The 27,622-nt window shown below is 38.1% G+C and overlaps 1 protein-coding gene across 3 annotated transcripts in view; it reads left to right on the top strand.

The window, feature by feature from the left end:
• The window catches only part of DACH2 (dachshund family transcription factor 2), a 315,443-nt gene that overhangs the window by 163,083 nt on the left and 124,738 nt on the right, over positions 1-27,622 (top strand). For 2 of the 3 annotated variants that reach the window (XM_075513257.1, XM_075513256.1), the window contains exons 2-3: positions 402-517; positions 18,230-18,301. In XM_075513257.1, coding sequence (XP_075369372.1) covers positions 402-517; positions 18,230-18,301 — 188 coding nt within the window. The remainder of the gene's footprint in view (positions 1-401; positions 518-18,229; positions 18,302-27,622) is intronic. The other variant, XM_075513258.1, reaches the window with a different exon arrangement.

The raw sequence follows: 27,622 nt of genomic DNA, 5'->3' as shown, positions 1-27,622 counted from the left end.
CCCACAAGTTTTCTTACTGTTGCTCTTCCGCTTCTTTTCCCCATCCCACCGGCGGGGGTGGGTGTGAGTGAGCAAGCGGCTGTGTGGTGCTTAGTTGCTGACTAAAGCTAAACCATGGAAAGATTAAAAAGAAAAAAATCTTAGCTTTCTAGTCATTTATGTGACTTTGAGCTCATGATTGTGTTAACTATAGGTGCTGTTTGGCAGTTTCTTGTTAGTTCATTTGAAACCTGTACAATTCTTGTATGTTTAATCAACTTACTTTTTTCCTAGGCAAGAATTTCTAATATGTTTTTGTGTACCATTGATGGTTCACATATTTTATACAAATCAATACCATGTGTAGTAAGCAAATATCTCAAAAAGAAAATGCGTTTTCATTTATCCTCTTATTTCATCAGCTCACGACCAGGAAGACCCCCCAAGCGTTCACTAGGAGTTGCGATACAAGAAAATGCACGTCTTCTGCCCCATGGAGTTCCAGGCCTCTTATCACCAGGACTTATCTCTCCGACAGGTAATAAAATCCATCAGATGATCAGCCTCATCTCTCCATACTGCACAGCAGTTAAAATAAACTAATATTGATCTAACTGCCTTGTCCTTCAGGGCTTTTTCAGGCTTTACCAGAGGTTACGTTATTGGATTTTTTTTGAGTGTTCATGAAAACTCTGTTTTGTTGCTGCAGTGACTGAAATCTAATGGATTTGTAATTTAGTTCTTTATTAATTGTAATTTCCTTACAGGAAATTCCATTAAATGTGTTATTTTAGTAAAAGAAAAAAACCTGAGAAAATGAACTATTGTCTCAGAGAGCCCTGTAGCGTGCATTTCTTCCTTTCAAATGCATGTGTATTTTAGTTCTCATGGGATATAAACAGCGTGGCTAATGCGTATTGTATTGTAACATCATTAATGTATGCTGGGAAGATAGAGGAGTGCTTGTACGAATTATGGAAGAAACACTTGAAAAGCTGATAAGTCTGCATTGCCACAGTGGATTGTACTTAAATAATCTGCATTCAATATCGTAATATGAAAAAACTAACATGAGAATATGTGGAATTATAAACAAGCCCTAAACATAATTTAATGCATAGTGTTTTATTTCACTTCATTAATTTATTAATAGAGTTTAAATTAAATCCTGTGCTATCCTGATGAGTGTTTTAATTTTTTATTAATTGATGTGTGCTAAAGGTAAGTTTATTTTGGTAATAAAGCTATATTAACAGACTATATTCATAAAAGTAATTGTTTAAATATTCAACAGACTTAGCAGTTTTAGGATTACTGTCAAAGTCCAGTCTAAATATATTGTATCTCCATAATTGCTAGACTTAGTGAAGTGTTTAGCAGAATATGAAGTCATAGAACATTTTACAGGAAAAGCAGAATTAAAAAAAATTATCGATAGGAGTATAGTGACTTCTGTCTTGATCTTGCAGATTACTCTGCTTGCAGAATCTATTGCACTGCAACTGAGTGCCTCAGCGGGTCTCAGTGTTCAGGGGAGTAACAAAGCTGAGATCTTTAATTTCTCCTACAAGTCCAAGTGTCACGCGGACTTCACAGTGAACCAATAACCTTTATCACTGTGGAAGTGGGAATGAACATTCTTAAGCAATAGTCACAGTAACCTTAACCAAAGTAGTTAATAAAATACGAAAGCATTTTGCTAGAGCCAGGTGCCACAGTTGAGCTGTGCAACTTCATGTACTGTTCATATAAGTGGCAGGGATCAAGAACTGTCTTTTTACTCTCATGAGCAGTTTATAAATGAGGGTTTTTTTAGGAGCTCTGTCATGTTCTTAGCTCAGGAATTTCATGGATTTGGTGTTGTTTATGCTATTACCAATAGACAGGAAAGCATAAGAGCCACCTTGCATTGATAATGCATTGATAACGCCTTGTCAGAAGTCCAGAATATTCCATATTACTTCTCTACCCTGTGTGTGTTTGCATATAGGACATAAAATTATGCAGACTACCATATTGCTTTAAATTGGGAAATATTTTAGGCTGCAGTGTGCTGAGTATGCACCCTAAAATTATATCATAGACACATTCTCTGTGTCTCAGATATTTTGAGTATCACAGAGTTTGAGTAAAAGATTAAGTTGAATTTCTAGACTGTTGTAAGTTGTTTGGAGTCTGAAGTGATGACTGGGATACATCCCAATTCATTTAACATGCGGAGGGTTGCATGCGAAGATTGACCCCGGGGGGCTGTCTTTCAACTGAGGCCCAGGGTGGCCACCTTTCTGACCTTGGGAGCCGCCTATGAAAACCTCTGCATGACCAAGCGCCAAAAGTCACAGACAGTGTGCCTCAAGCAGCTGAAAGGGAGTTTTGCGAGCAGCTTGTAGGCGGGAGAAAATGCACATTTCCAGAGCATCGCAGCGTTGTTGAGCGCCCTGGATGAGATGAGTCCCCATGGATGAAGCAGCCCTGCCATCAGCCCCTGGCAGGGTAGCTCCACACCGATGGCCTCTGTAGTCTTGCCACTCAGGAACTGGAGCTTCTGAAGTTTTTGAGTTGTTTTATCTTGTTCATAAAGAAAGAACACTGTAAAAGTTGGAGGAATCGCTGAGTAAGGAAAGGTGCCAAAAGAGCCACTTGTAAACTCAATGGGGATTTGAGCTGTTGTAAACTTGATGGAGCACTTGGGATGTGAAGCCTCCATTAGCTTTATTTATACCTATTTACACTTAATTACTGACTGCTTTGCTCTGGTTGCCTTCAACACTTTTGCAATTGGATTCTTTCCTTTTGGCTGAACTAAGAACAAAATGCCTTTTAACAATTCTCACAGAATAGAGGTTTTTCTTCCAGACTTCTGAGTGGTGGATAATAGACTGGAATAAAAGTTGCAAGGATATTAACCTGTTGTCTACTGGCTAAGTTTTAATTGGGTTATTTATGATTTCACTTGCATATAATTTGCTCTGGTTCTGATAGTTTTGGCCCACAGAATTTGTATGGTAAACTGAATCTGTTTCCTGCCTCTGGCTGCCCCCTGCTCAGTGACCTGCCGGCTCGGCGGAGGCTTTCTGCTTGGAGTGCTCTCTGCTCCCGCACGGCGTTTCAGACAGCTGTGGGAGGGCAGCAGGACCAGGCCTGGGGCAGAGAGTGAGGAGAGTTTGCAGCATCGTAGGGCTGGATCCATCCCTTCCAGTAGAGCGGATGCTGATATGGAGGCAAGAATGACTCTTCGTCTTGGTGACTTCTTTGGTTACCTGCTTCCTCTAACTGCAGTGTAATTGCCCAAAGCATTTCTTTTGGATGCCTTCTTGTCCACTCCTTGGTAATCCCTGTGTCTGATCTTGCCCATTCTTCCTATAGCACAGATATGCAGACGGTTATGTTAATCTGCCGACATTGTTCTAAAAGAAAAAGAACCCACACTCACTCTTCTTACGTGGCTGCCTCATTTTCTAATGTGTCCAACTTAGCATCTGAGTTGTTTTCTTCTTCAGATAAGCTCATTTTAGTAACAGACTCCACATCAGCAAATGCAGCATGATTCATCCATCCATTGCATTTTTCAGTTTTACCTCCTCTTTAGTCTTCTGTCATGTTAAAGTGAAGGAGTTTGTGTCCAGGCTTGCTGTTGGTTAGATGGATAGGTCTCAAGAAGTTGCTGTTCTGGCTGCAGAGCTCACAGATCTGTCTGTAGAGGGTATTACAGAGTGATGATTAGTAACTTCCTGCAGACTTGGGTGAGACATCTGTGTTTCCACTCCTTGAAATGTGCTGTTATTTTCATCACCCATTTGGTTTGTGTCAGCTCAGTTTACGTGGTCATTTTCACATAATAAACAGGTAGTTAAATTAGGCATACTGCATTTCCCAGTACAGGATTTTTGTACCTCTTGGCAAAGTGGACTACAACGAGCCACTCTTTTGTATAAGTAATTTGTGAAGGAGCTACAAGTGAAGCCTCAACCTTTTTAAATATCTGCAGGTACCTTCCACTTTTGGGGAATGGGAACATTTGAGTTACGATGAGACTAGAGCAGCAGGGTGGTTAAAACTGCTGTGATTGAGAAAGATGAGGCGATGTGTCTGGGATGCATGCCACCAGGAAGGGCTTGTGTAAACAGCAGAATAACCATGCCCAAACTGCAACATTCAAGAGCTGATATTTAAGTACTGTCCATTTTACATTAACTTAGGGGAAAGTGTTTTTCTTCTTGTATTCATGTAGGAAACGTGGAAATCAGCGTGGTGCCCTTGCCTGCTGTGAGGGCAAAGGAAAAAATCCTGTATGTCAGAGGGATGGTCATCAAAGGCTCAGTTCTTCAAGCAATGCAGTGTCATGAAGTGACATTAACAAAAAAAGGCTTTATCTCCTATTAATGTACAAGTCTTTGTCATCAGTGTATCTTAACAAGACAGTTGGGACTTATTTATGGGACAGACTTTCAAGGAAGTTTTAGGGTCTGAAGCAGTAGTTTGCTGTGTAGAAAGAAGCTGAAATCCATTATATGATTTAAGCCAGTAGTTCAGAAAACTGTTGATATGGAATGAAGCTGAAAGAGTAGTTGGATCTTTTAATCGTTATCCATGCCAGCTTCAGTCCTCCCACCCTTCGTTTAGGTCATCCCCAAAAAAGGTTAGAAAACCACTATATGAAGTCTTCATTGCAGTTTTTCTCTATTCAATTTGTAGAATGGCTACTATTATTTCAATAAAACCATTTTTGGGGCTGCTCCATCTTGTTTTCAAGGTATTGGAGAGGGTGGCTTATGAAGAAAATCATCCTTCCGCTAGAACTTTGTTAGATTGTGGTACAGGGCACAACCCTGCTTTCTGGGGCAGGTGGTTTGGTTTTGGTTGTTGTTTTGGTTTTTTTTTTTTTTTTTCCCCAAGTGGTAGGATGGGCATCTGTCTGACTGCACGTGGGCTGGGAATCCCACAGCTGAAGCTGCTGGGGTGCTGGAGGTCTGGTGAGGCTGGGTGCCGGGAAGATGGGCGCAAGCCTGTTTAAAACATTTCTGTTGCCATTTTATATTTCTGAGATTTGCTATCCGGAGCTGTGGGCAGCCTGGTAGGCCTACTACAGCATACATTGGCAGGGTACGTGCCGTATAGGTCAGCGGATAGATTGCAGCGGGGATTTAGGGCTGAGGGCTGCCGAGTGCTCAGCGCAGGAGATGGGAGGAAGCAATTGTGTGTTAGAAAAGGAAAATGAGGAATTTTCAAATGGATACTCAACTTTGGTGGCCTTTGCTGGATGCGAGGCAGGAGGATTCAGGATTTCGGAGGTTAGACAGAGATTCACTCCCAGTTGATGATTGTTTGGTAGGGAAAACTTGTTGGAATGTACTGTGTGCAGAGGCTGCGGCTGGTGCTGCCACGAGTGGGCAGGATGTCCGAGGCCCTCCCTCGTGATCATACCTCCTGATTAAACCTGCTGTCAGCATCTGTCATCGGGTCTCTGCTGTTTTTTTACGTTGGTCTGCCCAGGTGACAGAAGCAAACCACCTGCATTTCCAAATGTGTAAGAGAAACTGCTATTCTCATTATCAGCTACATTAGTTTCACCTCCCTTGAAGCGATCCGTTTTTATTTCATAAACAAACAGTTAAAATAGGCACTGTCTCATTAGCTGTTGTGTAGAGTTTTTAAGAATGTAATAATTAAAATATTGACCTGTTTGCACATACGCATACTTTTTCAGTATAGTTTTGTCTTATTAATAGTTAAGAGAAGCTGTCGTGAACCGAATAGTTTCATGTAATTAATATTTTAGTGAAATTAATATTTTAATAGCTATACTAAGTCACATCATTGAGGGACTCAAATAAATAGAGTTAGCTCACAGGAGTATGATAACTTCATGTATTACTTCAATTTAGCAGTGATAGCAGCAGCCACTTAGTCTTTCTGCAGAAAAGAGAGGATAAAACAGTATTTGCTGCAGTCTTTAGGGGACTTTAATTTCGTATATCCTTGTTAGAGAAATGAATGAGACTAGAGGCTTTCAAGGTCTTTGGTATGCAGTTGCTGTTGATCGAGGTGGGCATGCGGTCAGCCAGCACAGCTCTGCTGGTGCTCAGAGCTGCCTGTGGGAACTCCCTGGTGCCATCGACCCCATGGATCATCTCCTTATTTCCATCTGAGACTGGTGCTGCTGCAGTGCCCACCAGCCTCTCCTGGCTGAGGAACTGTAAGATGTGTTCAGGGTCAGAAGAGCAGGGCCGCAGGAGCAGCAAGGACGTTCCCTTATGGAGGGGCGCAGTGGGGCTGGAGGCAGCGAATCTGCTCCATGTGTAGCATTGGCTCAGAGACTGGGGTTGCCAAAAGCAGGCTCTGAAGGTTTGCCTGTCTGTATTGTAAAGCCTGCTTCCAAGAAAGAGCTGTTATTTGAAGAATAAGCATTCACTCAGGGTCGTTTTACAGAACGTCTATTGACCGATTTCACCTCTTGGGGTGTTTGATGTAGGGCTGCTGTGGCTCGCAGCTGCTGGCAGGAGTCCTGGAGCCTCCGAGAGCAGGGAGCAGATGATTGTAGTGTTAAGGGAACCCTTTCCTTTCTCAGCACACTTAACTGAACATTTTTCTATGTTTACATCCTATTTCTGTGGCTCATTTCACTGTTTACGATTATCCTTTTTTTTTTTCAGTTGTCATAGATGTCATTTTAAAGTTCCACTTATAATGAGAAACATATGCATGACTTTGTCATTGTTGGCATTACCTGGCTTGGTAGAAATTATTAGTTTTAATCAAAAGCAAACATACTGATTAAGGATGCCACAACACTCCTCTGCCTATGGGGAACATTAACAGTTTATAAATTGTTCTTGGTGACAATTCAGTAGTGAATTACTTTGATATATATGGCTAATAAATTAATATGATTAAGTTAATGAGTAGTACAAGTGTTGCCAAACTCCACTCGTCGGGCTTTTAATGCTGCTCCACATTTGCAGCTCTAGCTTCCCCCTGTGGTGAGCGGATCAGTGCTACCTACGCACTGTCATTGTGATAAATGGCATATCCCACAGTGCCCTGCACTCCATCTGGTGTGTCCCCAAAATGAGAAATATTTTATACAAATCACACACTCAGAAGCTCAAAGGACTGTAGAAAGATCTATTTTTTCAAACAATAATAAAAATGCATACATCTCTTTAGCAACTCTTCATTTTTACTGTCATAATGAATGCATATAGCTTTGGGAAATGAAGGCTCGTGTGAGTAACATAGGAAAGTTATCCACTGCACAGTAAAGCTGACAAATAAGTTACATGCTCACTCTTTTATTTTATCATGAAATGTTCTTAGATAAAAAATGATGTTAGAACTTCTATTTAACTGGATTTTAAAATTAAAGACCATGTATGCCGCATGATTGAGTACCACCCCATCTCATGCTAGCAAATTTCTATGCTGAAGGGAGCATGAATTTGAGTGAATGAGGAATGCAGGATCATATCATTACTCTTTAAAATACAGCCATTCAGAAGAGTTCTGGTAATCTAAAAACTATACTTGGTGACTGTGAGTCACTCGGTTCCTCTCTTTCCTTTTCTCTTTTAATATTATCTTTCTTTAGGGATCCATTTTCAGTGTCTGCTTTATCTGGATGGGGCATTACATTTTTGACAAATGAATAGTTAAAGCTGTTGAGAATTTATTGAATGGTTAACCTTGTTGTAAATTTAATTTACACATAGCCTCAGCTACTAATTATTGTCCGAGAAGTGTGAAACTCAGTAATATACTTTCATTTTTAAGCATTTGCACACATCTTTTTTTAAAATTTGATCCTGCTGAGTTCCTATATCTTTTGAGATGACAGAGTTCAATGAACGTGGTCGCACTGAGAGAATTAAGACTGTATTGTCTTGACACTCAGGGTAGGTCTATGCTGAACTTAGGTTGATTTGCAGATGGAAGGGAACCAAAGTTGGCCCAAGTATCACAGAGTTAACAAAATCAGTAAGTTTTCACCTGTCTGTTTTTATAATCTGTGACATTCTTTCCTACTAGCTTTTCTGTTGGCCTGGTGTCTGAAGGCGTTGAGGTCTATAATGATCATAAAATACCTGTCTGCTTCTCTCTGTCCTATCTTTAACTAACGTTGAAACTGTTTTAGCTCTTTTAAGTCATCATTAAGAAATGTCTTAAAGTGAAAAATAGTATCAGGATGTATGAAAGATTTATCTTCAGCTCTCTGTTTTCTGGAGGACTGTTTTGGCAATAACAACACTATTGTAATTGAATAGTTTTTGTTAGGGTTTATTTTCCTTTACAATAACATGATTACATTGAACAAATAGTTACAGTCTGAAATGTTTTCCATTCCGTACTTGAACCAGTATCACAGCAAGTGTATTTAAATGCCTTAAGAGTGGTTGTATAAGAATCCCAGACTGACTGCATATTGCACAGTCTTGCATTTTAATATAGGAAACTGTTTTTTGGGTTCACTGAAGTTATATTGTCATTGAAGAATTTTTACATTCATGCTAATGGAGAATTACTTCCTGATTTAGCTGGTTACAAGGCTCATCAAATGTGCTGTAGGGTGATAACACCCTGGTAGACAAATCAAGCATCTTCAGATTGTGGACTGTTACCTTGGGTGACATAAGGCCTATTCATGATTCTCCATTTTAAAAGAAGCATATTTGATGCTGACAATAGAAATTGGAATAGTATGGCATACAACATCAGAGACAAGGAGCATAGATCCTCACTGATACCTCTACTCTACTTTAGATTTATCCAGCAGTATTTCAGAAGACCTGTTAAGCTCAAGATATCTGAACAGAGTTGAATTTTTATTCCTATGACTTTGAGAGGTAACTATCTATAACTGTTTAAATAGGTACAATTGTAAGTGGCTGGATAATACATCTCTGGTTTCAGAAAAACGTTGATCCATCATCTATTTGCAATGCTGAAATCTACTGTATTTACATAAAAATAATATTCTCTTAAAACGCAGCATTCAGATCTATATTAGATTTGAGTAGTGTGGTTTCCTGAAGGAAAGCTTTGTAAGGCTGTATTTTGGCAAAATTCTTGGTATAACAGCACTGCTGCAAATTGTTCAGAAAAAATAGGGAATAAATCTCACTGGATTAAAAAGTAAGCATGTACTATACTTAAATCCCAGTCTTTCCATAGTTACAATTCTGGTCAGGTGTTAAGTACTTTTAATGTAATTTAACAGCTCTTGTGGTTCGATCCTTGTCCTACAGACCTCTGGAGTCCTAAACAAGTGAAATAAGTATGTTTTTAAGATTAGGCAAACAAATAATCCCGTTGATTTAGATTAGATTATTTGTTTGCTTAAACGTGTTTTGCATAAGTGTTTTACTATAGTGTTTTGGAGAACATGTTCTATAAGGATTCTTTTGCAAAATTGTGACCTCGCTAAGTGCCCGTGTCAAACCAATACTCTCTTTTAATTGCCCTAGTGATCTTCATTATTCTACTGTCTTGTGTGGACTAGGGTTTGTGAAAAGAAGCAATACACGTTTTGAAAACAAGTTGGAAAAAATTTTAACGAAATGGGTGCTGACTGGGAAGTCACCTGAGAGATGATGGTTATTTCTTCTTTTTTGGCCACACTGAGCAGCTCAGAGTGACGGCAGTGGCTTGCATTTGGAGTCCAAGGTGATAGATGGAAATCCGGCTTGTTGGAGGACTATGATTTGCAAAACACTGGTTCTAGTTCTCCCTTCTCCTGGAAATATTTCTCCTGGAGTTGAGGCAGTGATAACAAACAGTAGAAATTTTTCATTTGCTGCTGCTGATTTCTGGATTGGCCTTTGCATTGGTTTTGCAGACGGGAGAGCTTGGTATGCTGAAAGCAGGAGGGTAAATATGTTCAACCTAGACAAAGAATGCTGTGTGTGATCAGGAGGGGACAATTTGACTCTGTCTATGTAAAGTAGTGAAAAACTGCCCTGGTAATCTGAGAGAGGTTTTGGCACATTTTTTTATGGGTGTGCAGAAAATTGAGGGAAGCAGGTTTAGCAATGAAGGCTGCCTCACTATCCCTTCTGGAGAAGCTGCTTGTATAGCTGATCTCCCAAGGAGCAGACATTTGCAACGTGGAAGGTACAGCGGCTGCAGTTGGTGTTTCCTCCTGCGCAAGAAGAATGTGCTCTTCTTTCAGCCCTTCCCAAGCAATAAAACATGATGCCAAGTGCTGGCAACAAATTAGGATTCATGATGAAAAGGAAACATCTCTTACTGAGCATTTTGAAGAGGCGCACATTTTTATTTTAAGCTAGCATAACTAAAATAGATTTCATTGTCTGATCGTTCTCATTAAATGACTGGGACCATATTAAGATTTCACTGGAAATGTATTTGTATTGTATAAACTATTTTATCACAGTCAACATTAATTGGTGTAAAGAAAACCAAGCTGACTTAATGAGTATAGTATTATACACCATCCTTTTGCTGAAGAGAGAGACCTCTTCAGTTTGCAGAGAGGCATGCTGATAGCAACTGGCGTTGCTGCTACCATGTTGTACCTGTTCTAAAGATAAATGTAGGACCAGAGTTCTGGAGGATTCAGTCTAGAAACTGAATTCATCCTGAAAATCCTTTGTGAAGAAAAAGAATTCCTAGAGCTAGCAACCTCCTGTGACTTGAATATGAAAAGCTTTACTTCAGAAAGACAAGCATTTTATATAATACATGCCTGAATGTAAATGACAGACATTTTATTAGGAAAGGAAAGCCTTTATTAAAATATAATGATCTACATTGTTTTTATGTAATCTAATGAATTACAGTAAAAGCCTGAGAAATGAGCTGGAAAAGGTAGAGTACTCTCCCATGAAAGCGAGCTATGATAACCTTTTTGTAATTCTTTAACATGTTGAAAGAGTATTTCTACACAGACTTATTAAATTAAGCAAGGTCACCTTTTCATTTTATTAACAGATTTAGTTTGCCAGATCATGGACTTTGATTCTGAAAAATGTGGATGAATCATACAGTAACATATGTCAAGTAGAAAATTGGTTATAAATGTTAAATCATTTTGATACACATATCAACTTTGTTTTTACCATTGCACAATTGTAAAAAATAAAATACTTAATTACTGTTTTTCACATTTGCATATTGATTGGATGTGCTTTAATAATAATGATATTTCTAAGTGGATTATCTCTCCTGACTGGGGCAGTCTCAATCTAATATTTGCATAGAGGGAAGAAAATATTCTTTTCAACAGTAATATAAAATTCTTTTCTTTTGACATGCAGTATACAATCATTACTTTGAAAGGTTACCTATAAATAATAACCTGTGAAACTGGTCATATGCTTGAAGATGAGCACACATATTGCATTTATCAGTCTGACCCCCGTTCAGCAAAGCAGGAATAAAACTGACATTGTGTCATGCAGGTTGTTCATACGCGTTCCCAAATCTCTGCATGTATATTATAATCTTTTTATAATATATATATGAGGAAGAAAATTATATTTAAAGTGTGTTACATAAATTTAACACAAAATCTTGCTGTAATTGTTTATAAAGAATTTCATAGTCATTACTAATTAAGGCAGAAAATGTCATTTATATTTCCAGTCTCTTGGAATTACTTTTTTCTGTATTTGCATCCGTCACCTCTTCTGTCTAAGTAAAAGTCATGCATAAGATCTTTGCTGGTATATGCAACAGAACTGAGAGAACATCCCATCAGTAGCCCCAAACTTTGTGTAAATAATGGAGTTAAAGGAATAGATTATTTTCATATTGCATGTATGGTTTCAAACAAAAATACACTAATGTGCAGATGTAGCTAAATCTCACTATCGTTAACAGCTCAGTAGTTCTGCACACATATGCAGAAAACACTGTTCTTGCTACTCAGGGCACGCAGGCGGGGTGCAGCAGAGTGCACTTGACTTGGCCCTGGCAATCGCAGAGCAGGTGACTTGATTACACTGAAATCAGGCAGAAAATGTCCTCTTCTGGCCACTCGAGTGAATCAGTCAAATTATCGAGTGGTAAAACTAATTCTATGCCTTGGGCCATCAGAGCTGCCACTTCCTATAAGTCAAGCCTTCACTTAGTGTGAAATTGTTTTTTATTTTATTCTCTTTCATTTATTATGCTTATTTCAGCTAATCCAGTTAGTGAATGTGAATTACCCAGTATACTAAAGCTGTTTCAGATGTGCAGCCTTCTCATGCTTTACTGCTGAAATATGAGGACTGCTCTCCTTTTAAGGCACTCCCAACTCTGCTATGACCTATACAGTTAAAGTAATATTTCAGTTTTTCAGATGAGAACTCGAATGAGGAGAAGAGCTTGAATATGATTTAAAATTAACTAAAAGTGCATATGGTTGAGATTTCTTTTAAAAGCAGGTGTAATTCAGATGGGTCTCATTTTTAAGAACTAGAAACGTATCTGCAATGAGTTGTAGGCCATTAAGTACCAGTTAATTTGAAAGAGTTTGACGGAACAAATATTCCCTTGGAAAGCATTGAATATTGTTTTCAGCATTAAAATATTGCCTTAAATTCTGGCAGAAACAAAGCTGAGATGTGCTTAAAGCACTCGTACAGGTGATATACCCTAGGCAATACCTGGGTATATAATTCTGCCCAAATGGCAATCCCTCATTTGACTGTGCCCTCTGGTACGCAGCATTAACATTTTCCAATAAAAGAAGAGCAAAACATATGGAGTCTTTTATTTCAAGCAAAGAAAAATCAAAAAGAATAATGAGAATAAAAAGTAAAATGCCTGTGGTGATGGGCAAGGGAAGTTACAGGGGAGTTGCTACAGCAGAGTGCATCAGAACAGAAAAACAGAAGTGGCCAGAAGGCACCCCCCGTAGGCATCTAAATATAGGTTTCCTATATGTATAAGTGCAAAAATATGTACATGTATATGCATCATATGCTAAAACAAAGAGGCATGATTCAGGAGAAACCAGATATATTGTTTTAACTCATATTCACACAGTGCTTTGAGCTGACATACATCTTGGGCAGATGAGGGGACTTGAAGGGTGGAAGGAAGTAAGCAGAGCCTCAAAAAGAAAAGTTGAAAGGATCATACTGTGATTAGGATGGATGCATTGCTGACAGTGTCAGAGCAACAGCTGCTAAATCTAGGAGGCACTTGAAAGAGTCTCTCTATTTTGTTATATATGGAAGTCAATAGGTTATTTGGGCTAAGAACACCCTATTATTCAAATTCAGCTGACCCAGAAAGCCTTGCCATCTTTCAATGGCAATCCGGAGGGCTTTGCCATTTAGATAGTGGTTTTGGTATTTCCCAGTACAAAATTGTTCTGTGTAGTCTTGTATGACATATGGATATATTGATTGCAATTTTTTTTCCTGAAATGTATTAGATTAGTCTGTATAAGGCCTCAGAAGGCTATTTTGTGTTTGCAGCTGGGTTAGATTGCTGAAAACTTGTCACCAGAATCTCTTTTCCAAACCTATTAAACGTCAGGGAAATGTACCATAAATTGTTTTGGCCTTCCTGTTTTGGAACTGCTTCATTAAAATTTTTAATTACAGGTAATATTTCTTTGTAGTAGCTTATCAGGCCTATATATTAGCTAAGCATGAGTCCTAATCCTGTTGAGAACTTGTGTTCATCGATAGAAAGTTTTCACTGTAGATTGTGCATAGGAAAATATCCTGAGAAGAGGGTTTTTGCCCACTGATATGGACATGTCCTTCCCTTTCTGATTTGTCTCTCTTGATCTCCATTTTTCATTGCATCATATTACTCTGCCTTTCCTCTTTATTTTTTTGCCCTTGACTTTTATGTCTACACTACAATTTGTGTTGACCTTGAGGTTGCCCTCAATTAGCTGAGCCATTTCAGTATCATGGCCCACACAAAAATCCTCTGCAACGTGCTTCTGATTTGAAAAGCAGAGCCATCCTAGAGACTGGTCTGTGACCATTTTTCTTTTCCTTTCAAGTTAGTGTTTATTTCCAGGCAATAAAGAGAAGGAGTGATACAAAAGAGATAGAAATCAGAAGCAATAAATCATAGGATCGCTTCTGGTAGGTTTTGTGTGCTCATGCCTGCAGTGTCTGTGCCACCTGCAAAAAGAGGAGGATTAGGAAAGGTTTGGATGAGAGGGTAAATCTTATCCCTGAAAGTTCAACAAACCTCTTGGGATCCAAAGGATGGCTGATCAAGATCAGGAATTTGATGAATAATGGTCAGACAGCAGGTTAGGCTGGCCTCGTGTTTAGCCCTAAATAGGAGGAGGGTGTTAGAGCGGCTGGATTGCAGTACGGCCGGGATTTGTTGCTCTGCCACTGATGACAGAAACCCTAAGGCCCTGCCGGTACATCTCCTCCTGTGGCTATGCTTGTTGCATGCCATGCCCTGTGTATGGAAAGCCAGTGTTGGCCAGGCTTCTTTGGCTGTCCCCATTCTGTATTGGAATTGGCTCTCTGGACAAAGTTCTGTACTGACAACAGCAAACCTTGCTATCTAATGGCTGGGTGGGTGTGGTTTTGGCTTGTGAGTAGGCAGAGATGAGGGTAGTTTGTATTGTTATCGTAAAAGACATGGTATGATCAAAAGGATGGCCTTTGATCTCCTTGGCTATTTTCTGTTCGTTTTTACTTCTTTCTCTTATCATTCATCAGGTATTTTTCTGTTTTCCAGATTCTGATCTATGAAGCAGCAATGGTCCAAATGCATATTTGTGTAACATCTCTCCAGAACTTCTGTACCGATACAGTAAAAATAACAAGGAGATCGAAGTAGTTCACTAAAGTATTGCTTAGTTTTAGGATTTACTACCTGCATATTTTTAAAGGCCAAGATGATTAGCCACTATGTTAATTGAGGAACTAGCTGGTCTTGGTAGTGAGCTAATTTTCTCTGTTTTCCTGTTTTCCAGCTCAAGAGAATCATATTGGTCTTTAAAAGAATGGGTGAACTATGACATCTAATGTTATCACTCACGTCACTCGTGTATTTTTGCTAGATGACAGCCAGTAATATAACTCCAATACTTGTATCTTCTGTATCAGCAAATTCTGTTTCTATACATATCCTGTGAAGTAACAAATGGAAATTTTGCAATGGATTTTGTAGGATGCCATTCAATTGCAGTTGGAACGACAGTTAAATATCACGGTGAAATGATTTTTCACAAATACCAGCTAAGGGGCTCTAAGCATCTCTTTTAAAATGTGCTCAAGAAACAGTAAATTGTTTCAGCCGCATCTTTAATTTTTTAATTTATTTTTTCAACTTTATCTAGGTTTTTTATTTTATAAAATAAAAGAAGTTGCCTTTGTGTGTCTAAAATCAATTACCAAGATTAGAGTAATTTGAATGTGTTAAGTTTTGGCCTGTGCTTTTGTAGCGAGACTCCTTCAACAAGAAGTTGAAATAAAATATAAATCACTTCCTCTTAGTTTTTACATTAAATCCCAGATTAAAAATTAAACTTTTTCTGAAGTGAAGATGTATGCAATGTTGCTTAATTTTCGTTTAACTGTGACTCTGAAGATTCATGAGTTAAATTTATAAGATAGAGTAGGTTGATATTGATATTGTCAGTCCAGACTTCAAAGCATGTCAGTATTTACTGTTGATGAAGTAGTCTGTGTTTGCCTGTTTCTACACGTTTACAAGAAATGGCATGAGATCTGTGCTAGTCCTAGGTAATTTTTTCTCCTGCACCTAGATCACATTCCCCCACACAACAAATACATTTGTTGAAGTCTTAGTAAAACTGGATTTCTATTGTAAACATTTGTGATTATGCTTTTACTTTCTGTCTCGCTTGGAAAAATGTCGAGTTCCGGGTTACCTTTGCAGTTAAATAGACTAGCTGAGAACAGTTCATAAAGACGTTTTTTGAAAAGACGTAATGTTTTAAAAGACGTAACATTTTGCAGCATTATTTGTATTAAGGGAAATTCAGGGACTCGTGGCAACTTTGGCAGGAAAAGTACTTGGGATGACAATAGTTACTGAGGATAGCACAGAGCTGATCACATCTTGATTTTAGAAGGCTTTCGGTAAAAGCTGTCCTTCCTGAGATGCGGGTTGGTATTTTACTGGTGGCTAGACATGGACAGAGCATGGAGGTGGACTGTGATGGATGGAGCAGGGACTTGATGTATGGTCTGATTTGTTAGTCCATGGTGTCTCCTCTTTTATATGATATCCTGTGAGAAGGGGACAACTTGGCTGTAGTAACAGTTTTAATCTAGATGTTTCATAGTTGCTGACGATTATCTGAAGAAGGGTTCTGCTGGTTAGGTAATTTTCTGGTAGAGGGTGAGGAAATGACTGAATGCCTACAAAACGAGAACTTGTGGTATGGCTAAATGTTCCCTTGTGTGTGTCTTATATTCACTGCAGTGTCTTGTTTTCTATATTTCTTTTTTGTTCTTTGCTGAGAATTTTGTTGGAGAGAAAAATCTATCGGAAAGAGAATTGGAGTGAAAAATCTATCAGAGAGAGAATTGGAGAGAAAATCTATCAGGAAACATCAAGAAATGGTTTAATGAGGAGCAAAAGCCTTCATTTGTTACATTTAATATTTGCTGAAACTTTTCCACTTGCACCACTACATTTTTTTAAAAGTGTTTGTTAAATGAATGTATGTGTTAATCCGATTAACTTCTGATTTTTCCTTTTGATAGGAATGCATTGTTTTCTCAATTTGAGGCATTCATTCTGATCTATGGTGAACAATATCTATAAGTACAAGGGAATTGAAATATCTTCCCCGAGTTAGTTTTAGTTTTGCTTAATGGATGAAGGAAGATGAAAGGCAACCTCTTCCCCAGGGTTATTTAACATTAGAACTTGAACCTAATTAAGGGATTTGAGATCTTTTTTTGTATAAATTGTTTTAAGAACTGAGAAACGTTTAAGGCACCTCCTGGAGGGAGGTGCATGGCTCCTGGCACAAGAATGGTCTGGGGACTCACTCAGGATCTTTTGGCATCCCGTCCCCATTGTGCCATTTTGCTTTATGTTTGGGTTCGGAATATCAGATGTCTGTCTTCTTGCTTCCACTTGTCTAAAATGATGCCAACAGTTGGATTATACCATGTGGGGAGTGAGGAGGTTGATTAGTCAGTATATGTGAAATATTTAGTTGATGGAAAATGCATATAGAACAGTGATGCCATGAGTATTAGTCATGTCTTTAAAAAATCTTGCACTCAATTTCAGGGCATTCTGCCTGCATAAGAATAGTGAGAGCAGACTTTTACGGTGAAATTGTAGAGAGCTATCGTAGATTAATTAAAGTTACAGTCCCTCAACGTTTGTATGCTATTTGGAATGTCACTTCCAGTAAGCTTTTTAAAAATGTAGTGGTGCAAATGGAAAAGTTTCAGCAAATATTAAATGTAACAATGAAGACTTTTGTTCCTCATTAAACCATTTCTTGATGTTTCCCGATAGATTTTCATCTAAACACTTGCTAATCCCAGAGCTCTGACAGGCAAGGCCTGCTGAATTAGGCCAACCACTGCTACAAATAGCTACTGCACATGAAACAGTAATCATTGCTTTCCAGTCTATTATTAGATTAACTTCATAGGGATTGCTTTTTTCTCCTGTGAGTTGATGCATAAATGACATGCTTTACCCTCCAATAAATCTAACAGCAGAGTGGCTATGACATGATGTTCATACCCCTTAGTCCCATGACAGATTATTTTTGATTGCTGCAGAAGTTTACAGCAGCTTGAAACCATTAGAATTTAAAGGCATCATTGAAATTTTACAGCGTACCTGCCTCAGACACAACAGGGCTAGTACTGAGCTAAGTTTGCGGCATATTGGCTCCACGTTGTGATTACCTGTCACAGGGAGTCTTACTTAGTTGTACTGATCCCCAGCTATCATTCAGAGGAGTTAAACAGTCTTATGGCACTGCACCTTTGCAGTCTGTCCTTGGAGAACATACGTTTCTGTGCATAACGTTCCTGTGCTTGAAACTTCCACCTGGAGACAGTCGTAGGAGTTGAACACGTGGAGACCATGTTATACACACACAGTACTTCATATACTTGCATGGATGAACATACTGAAAAACGTTTGAACCTTTGTTGCTTGTTAACCTTTTTTTAAGATTTTTTTTTTTTTGGTGTGTTGGTGATGGTCACCTTTTTCCCTGCTTAACAATAAATAGAAGTTTGCATTGTTAAAGGATGAAATTCAGTTTTAGTAGCATGTATGTGCTTTTAATAGTGTTCTTTTTTTCCAGATTTAAGAACTTTGTTTTTTCCTGATGAAACCCAGATAAAGTTTGCAAAGCTCAAGACTCTTCAAATACAAGGTGTTTACTACTATTTATATCTCATGTGAATGAATGACTGTATTTGGCTCTGGTTCTAAACTGTGTTTACCTGTTGTTTCATACAGCTGTCTAAAATTTGCTGCTTTTAGACGTAAGAAACACAACTATAAAATTGCTCTGACTTAATAGGAAGATATACATTAATTTCCATTGATTTGTATGTGTGTTTGTAGAAAGCATCACATTAAATTGAGCTCTGTAGATTTCCATAAATCTCTCAATAGATTTCTATTCTATGTGGTGTTCCCCCCCCCCCCCCCCAAAAAAAAAAAAAAGTCTTTTTCATCTAACGGCTTTGGTTTTGTGTTCTGGACAATGTGATTGAACCTGCTTGTGTTCTAGGTATGTCAAGCAGATTCAGGTCAATGAATCTGGTATCAAGCAGAGAGCTAGTCTTAACAGAGATCTACTGTAGCCTGACAGTTTTATATTTGACAAACATTCTTTTTAAGGGATGGCATCACAGAGAATAAGACATGAAGATAGTATAAATGATGCATATTATTGATAGATAAATAAGAAAGCTTTAAGATATTTGCTCTAATTAGGCTGCCCTTTCTTCTTAAAAAACAGAACAAACCAGATGTTTAATAGTTACATGGTTTGAGTCCCTTAGTAAGTTGGTTTTGGTTGTAAATGGGTTCCCAGTTCTGCATATATTGTGGTCACAGGCTTGCTTGTTCCGGGTTCTCTTTAGCATAACTGTCCTTTTCTGTTTAAGAGAGGAAATAGGACAGGAAGTGACAGCCAGAATTTTTTGTGGAATTCTTAAGCCCTATAGTTTTATATATCAGTGTGCTTATAATATAATCTTTTAGGAAATAAGACTGATTTTATTATGGTAAAATATTTATGCCTTAGGAAGAGAATAATTAAAAAAGATATTGAGAAGGCATTTGGAATTTCCAAATGCGAGCTTTCACTACAGAACCTCAAGCACTAAAAGCTATGCTCGTTAAGTCAGGGAAGAGAATTAATACTTTCTGTACCCAAGCATGTATTAAATTCGGTCTTATTAGAACGTCTTAGAATTTGATTTCAGGTATTTACAGCATTCTTGAACAGGGTTTGAGTCTCATCTCTGTGACACTGTTTACTTGCATAGTTGAATACCTGAGCTGCCTAACTTAAGTCTAGTTGCGGTTGGTCTACAGACTGTTATAGCAGTATAGACAGGGCTGAGTGGTTTTTATGGTACTGTGCTCACCTATAATGTCTGCAGGAGTGACCTCTTTCCTTTCTCTCAGTATGGGTATTTCTACCTATTTTGTGATCTTCAGTTTTATAAATGATGATGAAATTATAATCAGTTACGGTCTGTCTCACAAAACCTTCTGCAGATGAAATAAAAGGTGTTGACAATACAGGGAACCATACAATTTCAGAATTAGGGCATTTTTCTTCTGACCTGTGAGAGTCAAAACTGAAGGGAACTGAGGATTAATCCATTGTTTATATCCATATGTAGCCTTGCGACATGTGGATTAAATCTTCTCTGCACCTGTAGTATAACATTTTCCTCATGCTACAGAGTAATACCTTAACTAAAACCACAGCAGCTTTCCAGTCACTTCAAAGAAATGAAAAAGCACATTCAGGTTGAAAGCATTTTATTGTTTGTAATTTTTAGCATAGTGCATATTAAATGTAATAACTGATGAGTTTAGTAGAATAATCTCTATTACCATATGCAAGAAACATGCTTCATAAGTTATATACATCTTTAAGAACTGTTAACTTTTATAGAATTTGCTGCAACAAATCATTCTGGGAATGCTATATACTTGTGTTTTCAATTGAGGTTCCAACATTTGGTTAAAGTATCTTCTGTACTTCTATCATCTCATAATTTCCTTCAGAGAAGAGAGAGAACAATCTGCATGTTGGGTGGGAGGATGAGGGAATGCTAATTGAAACCATGTAATAAAAAGGTAATTTAGCAAAACTATTAGTTTTTGGTTTTTTACTATTTTAAGCCTATTATTTTTAAAATCGCTTCTGTATTAAAAAGGCTGTAAAACTACACTGAATGTCAGCACATTGCATCTTAATTCTCATTTTCCTTTGCATGAATAGTAAAATCTTTATAAATTGAGAACTAAAATTAATTGAATAAACTTCAGTTGAACATTTTTATGTTTCTGTTTGAATTAAAAAAAGCATATTGTAGACTTTTTCAAGAACATTTAATGGTTTCTAACATTGACCACACCTCGAACACAGTACAGGAAAAAAGTGCTGATGGAGAGAAACAAAAACCAAGACCAAATGTTAATTAGCATTACATGATTTACAGCTGTGTTTACTGCTGTAATATAGTGGCTAACACCCATATCTGTTGCTAGATCATAGTTCTCCGTCCAGTAAAGAACCATTATCAGCAACTGCTTTTGTCAGCCATATAGCCAGTGAGTTGCACCAGTTCAGCGTGGAGGCCTACCTGCCGAAATGGACTACAGGCTTGACCCACATAACTTTTTTTTTGCCAGGTCACTTTTAAGCTGAATTGGTTTCTCCGTCTAGTTCCTACAAACCCCTCGCAAGGGGGGACTTTATATTACATTGCTAATACAGGGGATTGGCAACCAGGGGAAGTAGTGGCAAGACTGGAGCAGGAGAGCAGAGAGAGGGCTGCTGCTGTGCACCCAGCGGCTGCTGGTTCTCCTAGCTGTAGGCAAATAATTATGGGGTGTGATCTATCTGGCCAGGAAACTGAATGGGAACAAAGAATCTATAGGTTAAAGTGGATCACAAATGGAAGTGGTTGCTCATGGCTTGGTGGTTTTTTGGGGTTTTTTTGGGGTTTGGTGTTTTTTTTGAAAATGCTAGTTCTTACTTTGGGGTGTACTAACAATGTGCAACTGTGCTGGTGTGTGCATTGCAGAGGAGGCCTGTGCTGTAATACTGGCTGTAGAGAGAGGTGAGCATCGCACTTGCAGAAAGAGGTAGATTCTCCTCACTTGTTAGGGTTTTGTGGTATCTCTTACACCGCAGTAATGAATTCTTGTTGTTACGCATAGTGGACTTTACAGCACGAGATAAGGTGGAACCGGGCTGTGACAAATAGTCACTGGAAACCACAGAGGAAGCAGAATGCAGAATATGAGCACCTTTTCTGCATCTCTGAAAGGTACCGGATGCTTCTTGAAACAGCAAGAGTGCTGTTTGGGGTTTTTTTCCCAGTCCCTGAGCTGAAGCGATGTTATCTGCAATTTCTGATCCGATACTGTGGCTTAGTTATTATTTACTTCTGCTGGTGTATCTTGATTGTTAATGGATGGCAAACTCTAAAAGTGCCTCCTTTTTTCTGAAGTTGAAGACAGCTACAATCCATTTAGTATAATAGAAATCACAAAACAACCCCAATATCTTAATTAGAGGACATACAAATCAAAGATGTTACCTTTCAGTCATTGTTTCTAACGGTTGAAAAATGTGATAAAGTATTAATGATGTTCTGTTGCCCTATAACTTCCAAAAGTTTTATGATTTTCAGGAAATCTAACATCAATTTAAAAGTATAAATGACCGTAGCAACAAATGTAGAAGACAGCATTTAGTAAATCCAGGATACTCATATATAAACAATGTATTTTCATATGAGTATATTAATATAAATAGAACAACTGTTTATAGCAAAAACCTATTGTTATTAATGACAGTGAATTAAAAAATACTAGAACTCATTAAAACTGATTCCTGACCTTCTTGATCTGAAGGCTTGGTGTCAGCAAGGCCTCAAGTGGATTAGTGCCAATTTCTCAAAGCATTAAAAAGATTTCTGAATCCATAGGTAAAAGGTTTCCATTAGCAGATCTTACATTAAACCAAATGACAAGATACAAATTGGGAAATTCATACGGCAGTTAGAATTATCTGAACTTTTTATTTCCTGTTGATGTTTATTGTATTCTGTAAATCAATACACATATATATTTAAAGCTACCAAATAATTGATGCTCATGAACTCCTTTTGTATCACTGTGTGATGTTTTAAACGGCTTTTGCATGCAGTCACATTTTGAAATGATGCTGGGTCTTTTGAAACAGTGTAAGTAGTTTACTGCATGTTTACATCTATGAATGCTGTCCATATCAGATGTCAAGGTAAAAAAATAGAAGCCCTGTAACACATAGTTTGCTGTCCTTGTGAGGGCAAGGAACTTTTTTTGCGATTGTCGTCTTGGCATTTCAATTCACTTCCATTAGGCTCCTGAAAATCAGTAAGAATTGAGGTCATGGCACAAAGTAAAGTAATTTTTGCTGCAGTGGCCTGTGTTTACAGGAAATGATGAAACATGATGTCAATTCCTATTAGTTACTATCACATTTCCACCCCATTTGACTTTGGGCCACTTTGAGGGCACGTAAGAACCTCATGGGTTCATGTCTTGATGACACAGTCATGGGGCTAAGTTGAAGAATGTCCTTCTGAATTTAAATATCTGAATCTGTATTGCCTAAACTGGGAGGTTCTGGTATTGTTTTTACATATTTTCTAAATTTTAGAAGAAAATACATATGTTTTGTAAGAGTTTAAAAAAGAAATAGAGCACCGAAGTCAACTTGTGGAGTATTTACCAGAAGTGTGACTGTCTGTATTTCACTGCCTACGTACTGCTCTTTTTTGTAAGAAGCAACAGCAGCTTCCGTTACGTGCTGGGCAGAAGTGGGACTGGTTCATAGACTGGGAGCCTATGGGCTTGGTTGCAGCCTGTCTTCTAGGTGTGGTCAGTAGATGTTAATGGCTCTATCTTCATGCAGTCCTCATTACTGCTCCCCTGCAGAGAGCAACTGTCCCCAAATACCTCCAGGCTGAGCTGCTCAGGGCACCCTTTCTTAACCCTTTTCAGTCAGGTTAGTTTAACAATTTAACCTATTTTTGAAACAAGTTACAGAGCTACTGCAGGAGTAGCACAGCAGACAGATCTGACAGCAATGTAATCTAGAAGTTGATAATATGTGCCTGATGGGCATCTGGGTGGTAACTTCCACAGTCAGTAACACTGCAGCTGGAAAGGATAAAGTAGAGTTAAGCTCTTTTAAATCAGTCCCTACTCTCCAATTTGGGTATATGAATGCGGTCCCCTTGCCCTTGTTTCACATGCAGGGATTTGTGAGCTTGGATGTTTCCTGAGGGTGCGTACCCAGTCCTGCTTGTGATGCCCTTCGCTATCCAGGACATTACATAGGGCAAGCAGATATGGCACAGGACCATGTCTTCTGGAGCAGGAGCTGTTACCTAGTAGGATGTGTTAGGACATACCAAACTACTGGAATTTTCTTCATCTTAGTCAATAAGTAGACTATAGAATCTAAATAGTTTGTATATCTTACTACCCAAAAGTATATTACAATTCTCTTTAAAGAGGCTCATCCAGGATTTTACAAACATTGGAAAACAGCAAATTACAGTAAATGAGCTGCTATATATTCAACCAATAAGTAACAGAGTAAATCATCTATAGCAATTTATTATGGTGGATTAATTGTTTTGCCTTCTTGTTACCTTTTAAAAAATTTTCTTCTAATGGCTTAGTGCCATCTCTTAGGCTTGCCACTGACACAACAGTAGCAGGGCTAGAAAATACAGCGTATTTAAAGCAAGTTTTTCCCTGTTAAAAGATCTGAACTTTTCACATTTTAACTACGAAAAGCCAGAGCTGTGTCCACTTAACGTACACAAAATTCTGCTACTTGGTTGACATCTTTCTCTCGTGCATTTATACACACGTGTCTGCACATGCACAGTGTAGTGCTCCATATGCCTTTGCCTAACCGCAAAGGGAAATGACGTGTTAAAAAACCCTGTTACTTTTCTAAACATGCTTGTGCATGTGTGCATGGGCATACGAGCATGGACATGTGCACACACATACACACACACAAGTCGGAGCAGTGTCGACATAGCTTTTCTATTTGCTATCAGTTATAAATGTTGGGATTACCTGGGCGATTGTTTTCTCAGAATGCCATAATGTAATCTCAAACCTAATACTCCAACAACCATGCACTAATTAAAACTGCAATTATATTTTTGCTCAAACAAAACGACTTAATAAACATTATCACAAACTGTTTACCCTTCCCAAAAACAATTTATGCTCACTAATACAATTTCCCATTAAAACTGCTGCCAGGTAAATTAAAAACTCTTGAAATAGTAAGTAAGTGGGAAATTAATTCAACAGTTTAATCTAGAGCTAATAACAGTTGCAAGCTCAGAAAAAGATTGCTACAGCGGGGAGTTAATTAACAGCTTATTCCCCATTTGATAAAAGTAATCCACTCTAATTCCAGTGTAATTTACCTCAATGTAATATAAAACCACAAGCTGCTTCTGGTGCTAGTAATTATTAGCCTTGTCCTGTGGCCACATTGACAATAAAAGTCAGCAGTATCTTAATAATAAGAGGCAGTCTGCTAAATGCCGGCAATTAAAGATGTAACATGAAATCTTGAAACTGCAACAATCATGTATATTACTAAACAGACTGGAGGTACAATTTCAACCGAAAGAAGCGCGTCTAGCTGCTGTCCCTAGTTCCAATAACCAGGTGTGCCTTTCATAAACCCGGGTTATTCTGCTGCAGAAAGTTCTGTCTAATAAACGCGCTGGGGAGACCATAGGATACAGGTTACAAACAGGTCTGCTTGTTGTTTCAACTTCGGAGCGAGCCAGTGTGGATGCAGTTTTATTAGTTTCTCTGTTATGCAAATGAAATACAAAGTTTGGAGCTCTTGACCTGAAATATCATACTGGGATCATAAATTCAGTGTGGCTCTTTTGACCTCAGCTATATTGAAGTCTATTTTCCTTCCTTTTGTCTTTTTGTGGGGTTAAAACCAAGGATCAGATTTTATACATTCATATATATATATATATATATATATGCATACACACATACAGAAACATATATACAAACGTTAATCTGTACAAATATATGAGAAATATGTTTTATTATAAATTTTCTTGTTTAATCCCAGGATAATATTTTCTGGTAGTTATTTTGATTTGCTCTTGAGCAGTCATGACAGTCTATCACTAGGGAACTCGAACTTATTAAGTATTGCCAGGTTTTTTTAGTTTGGTTTCTGAGTATCAGGTAGCCTCCCTGGCTGGCTTGCATGATGTGTTCTTAGCGCTTTTCCATTGTCACTGCTTTAAGGATGTCATAGTAAAGATAAGGGTAAGTTAGTACACTGTAATCACAATTTAACTTAAGTGCATGAAATTAAATGACCTATTTAATCATACACATACTGATACTGGAAATAAGAAATATATGGCATTATTTTAACCCATTGATTATTAACAAGGGGTGCGTGGTTTTGATTTTCTGCTGTCACCTAAAACATTTGTTTACAATATCGATGTACTTGAGTAACTTCCTTCTGGGGCTTTGATGGATTTCTCAGAAATAAAATGCCTGCTGGGACATGCTCCATTGGACAGCAATTGCTAACAAATACATCTGATGTTATAATTGGAGGGGGAGGGGTAATTATTAGAAGCAGAGAAAGAATTTACTTTAAAGGCTAACTTTGAAAATACAAAGCAAAGGTTCTAGGATTGTGTCCTCATGTCATTATAAAGGTGTCAGAGCTGGTGACGAAGATGAAGACAGTGACCGTAGTGATAGTTCAATTACAGATACACTATTCTTTCCCACATGTTCTTCAAGAAATTTGAATTTTCTTGGGTTAGTGCACAGACAGGCAGATGTTTAGAACTGAATTAATGCTTTTAGCATGCCTGAGATCTGGTGGGATACTCTGCATACTGTCATTTTTCTGCTAGTGCTGGTTAGCAAAGCCAATACACTTTTTTCCTATGTAAATGTGGTTCTTCCTTATTTAAAATATTACCTTTTTTTCAGGTGGAAGTTTTACCTACTTTTGATACTGATTTTTAGTTTGACTGAGTGATCAGCTCTTGGGCAAGGAATGTTTTCCCAAGGAGAGCTGAGAAATACCACTGTATTGTACGCACTTCTTTCTTGGTGGGTAGTTTGCTTTCCTTCATGGAGGCTTGCTTTTTTTTTAAACTGTGAGGATGGTTGAACACTGGAGCACCCAGTGGAGTGGAGTATCCATCCTTGCAGATACTCAAAACCCATCTGGACACTGTCCTGGGCAATCTGCTCCAGGTCACCCTTTTTCAAAGTGGGCGATAGGACTTACATGATCTTCAGAGGTCCTTTCCAACCTCAGCCTTTCTGTGGTAAGTCTTAAAGCACTGGAATTTCTCCTTAATCTAATGGCAATTTATTGTTTTAAGGTTTCTCTTTCAGGTTTTTTCCATCAAATAAGACAAGGTAGGAGCTGTTAACTGGAAGAAACATAGGAGAGAGGAGTAGACTGAATACATGAAATGGTAGTTTTTTATTTCTGATAGCAATGATAAGAACTCTTAGGAGAAACTGTTAGTGTCTGACTAAAACTACACAAACTATGCTACCCACTCCCACTTCATTTATGTACTTAGCAACAATCATGTCTACCAAGTTTGAACTTAATTTACAGTTCTGAGTTTGGAAGGATTTTTTCATTTTTGTTGTTAAACAAATCTTAAGTAAATTAAATACTCTTGTCTGTAAAGGATTTTCTTCCTGCTGTCATAGAAGTCATCCATAATCTGTATTATCTCTATATACAAAATCTCCAGTATGAGTGAAGTGATGTTTAAAATTCTGTAGGGCAAGGATTGAAGCCTGGTCATTGTGGATCCTCAAACCAGATAGACCTAGAACTGAATTAGCCCACCTCATCAGCTGCTCATCCTTGCTAACGCAGTCCTCTGTGCTTCCATTGCAATCATTGTGTCCATGCTATCAGAGCCATAGCAGAGCCGGGACAGACTTAGAGCAGTTCTAACACAGCAGCTTGCGCTGAATTAAAATCAGCCCCAAATTGCACAGGTTAGGCAACTGCTCTGCAACGCAGCTTGGTCTGAGGTTTTCTAATAGCCAGATAAAGTCGTAGATTTAAATATGATTTCACAATTGAGTAACTTGTATTTTTTGTTTAATTGCATTTGACAATTCAGGGGAAAAATATTCAAGAAATAGTTTAAAAAAATGAGGTTTGGTATTCTCATTGCCTATTCTTCAAATATATCTGCAAGGTTATCGTTATGAAAGGTTATATATAAATTAATACAATGTTCTGCAAGAGTACGGTACTCTGACAGATTTAATACTTATTTAGTATTTAGCACTTCAAGTGGACTGTGTAGGGTGTAATTCCGAAGGGCTGAGACTTGTGGGAGAGACTCTTGGGGTATTGCCTTGTGCGTCT

The sequence above is a fragment of the Mycteria americana genome, chromosome 10 (assembly GCF_035582795.1).
Source record: "Mycteria americana isolate JAX WOST 10 ecotype Jacksonville Zoo and Gardens chromosome 10, USCA_MyAme_1.0, whole genome shotgun sequence".
Taxonomy (NCBI): Eukaryota; Metazoa; Chordata; class Aves; order Ciconiiformes; family Ciconiidae; genus Mycteria; species Mycteria americana.
The sequence above is the reverse complement of the archived record's forward strand: the minus strand, read 5'-3'. Positions and strand labels throughout refer to the sequence as shown.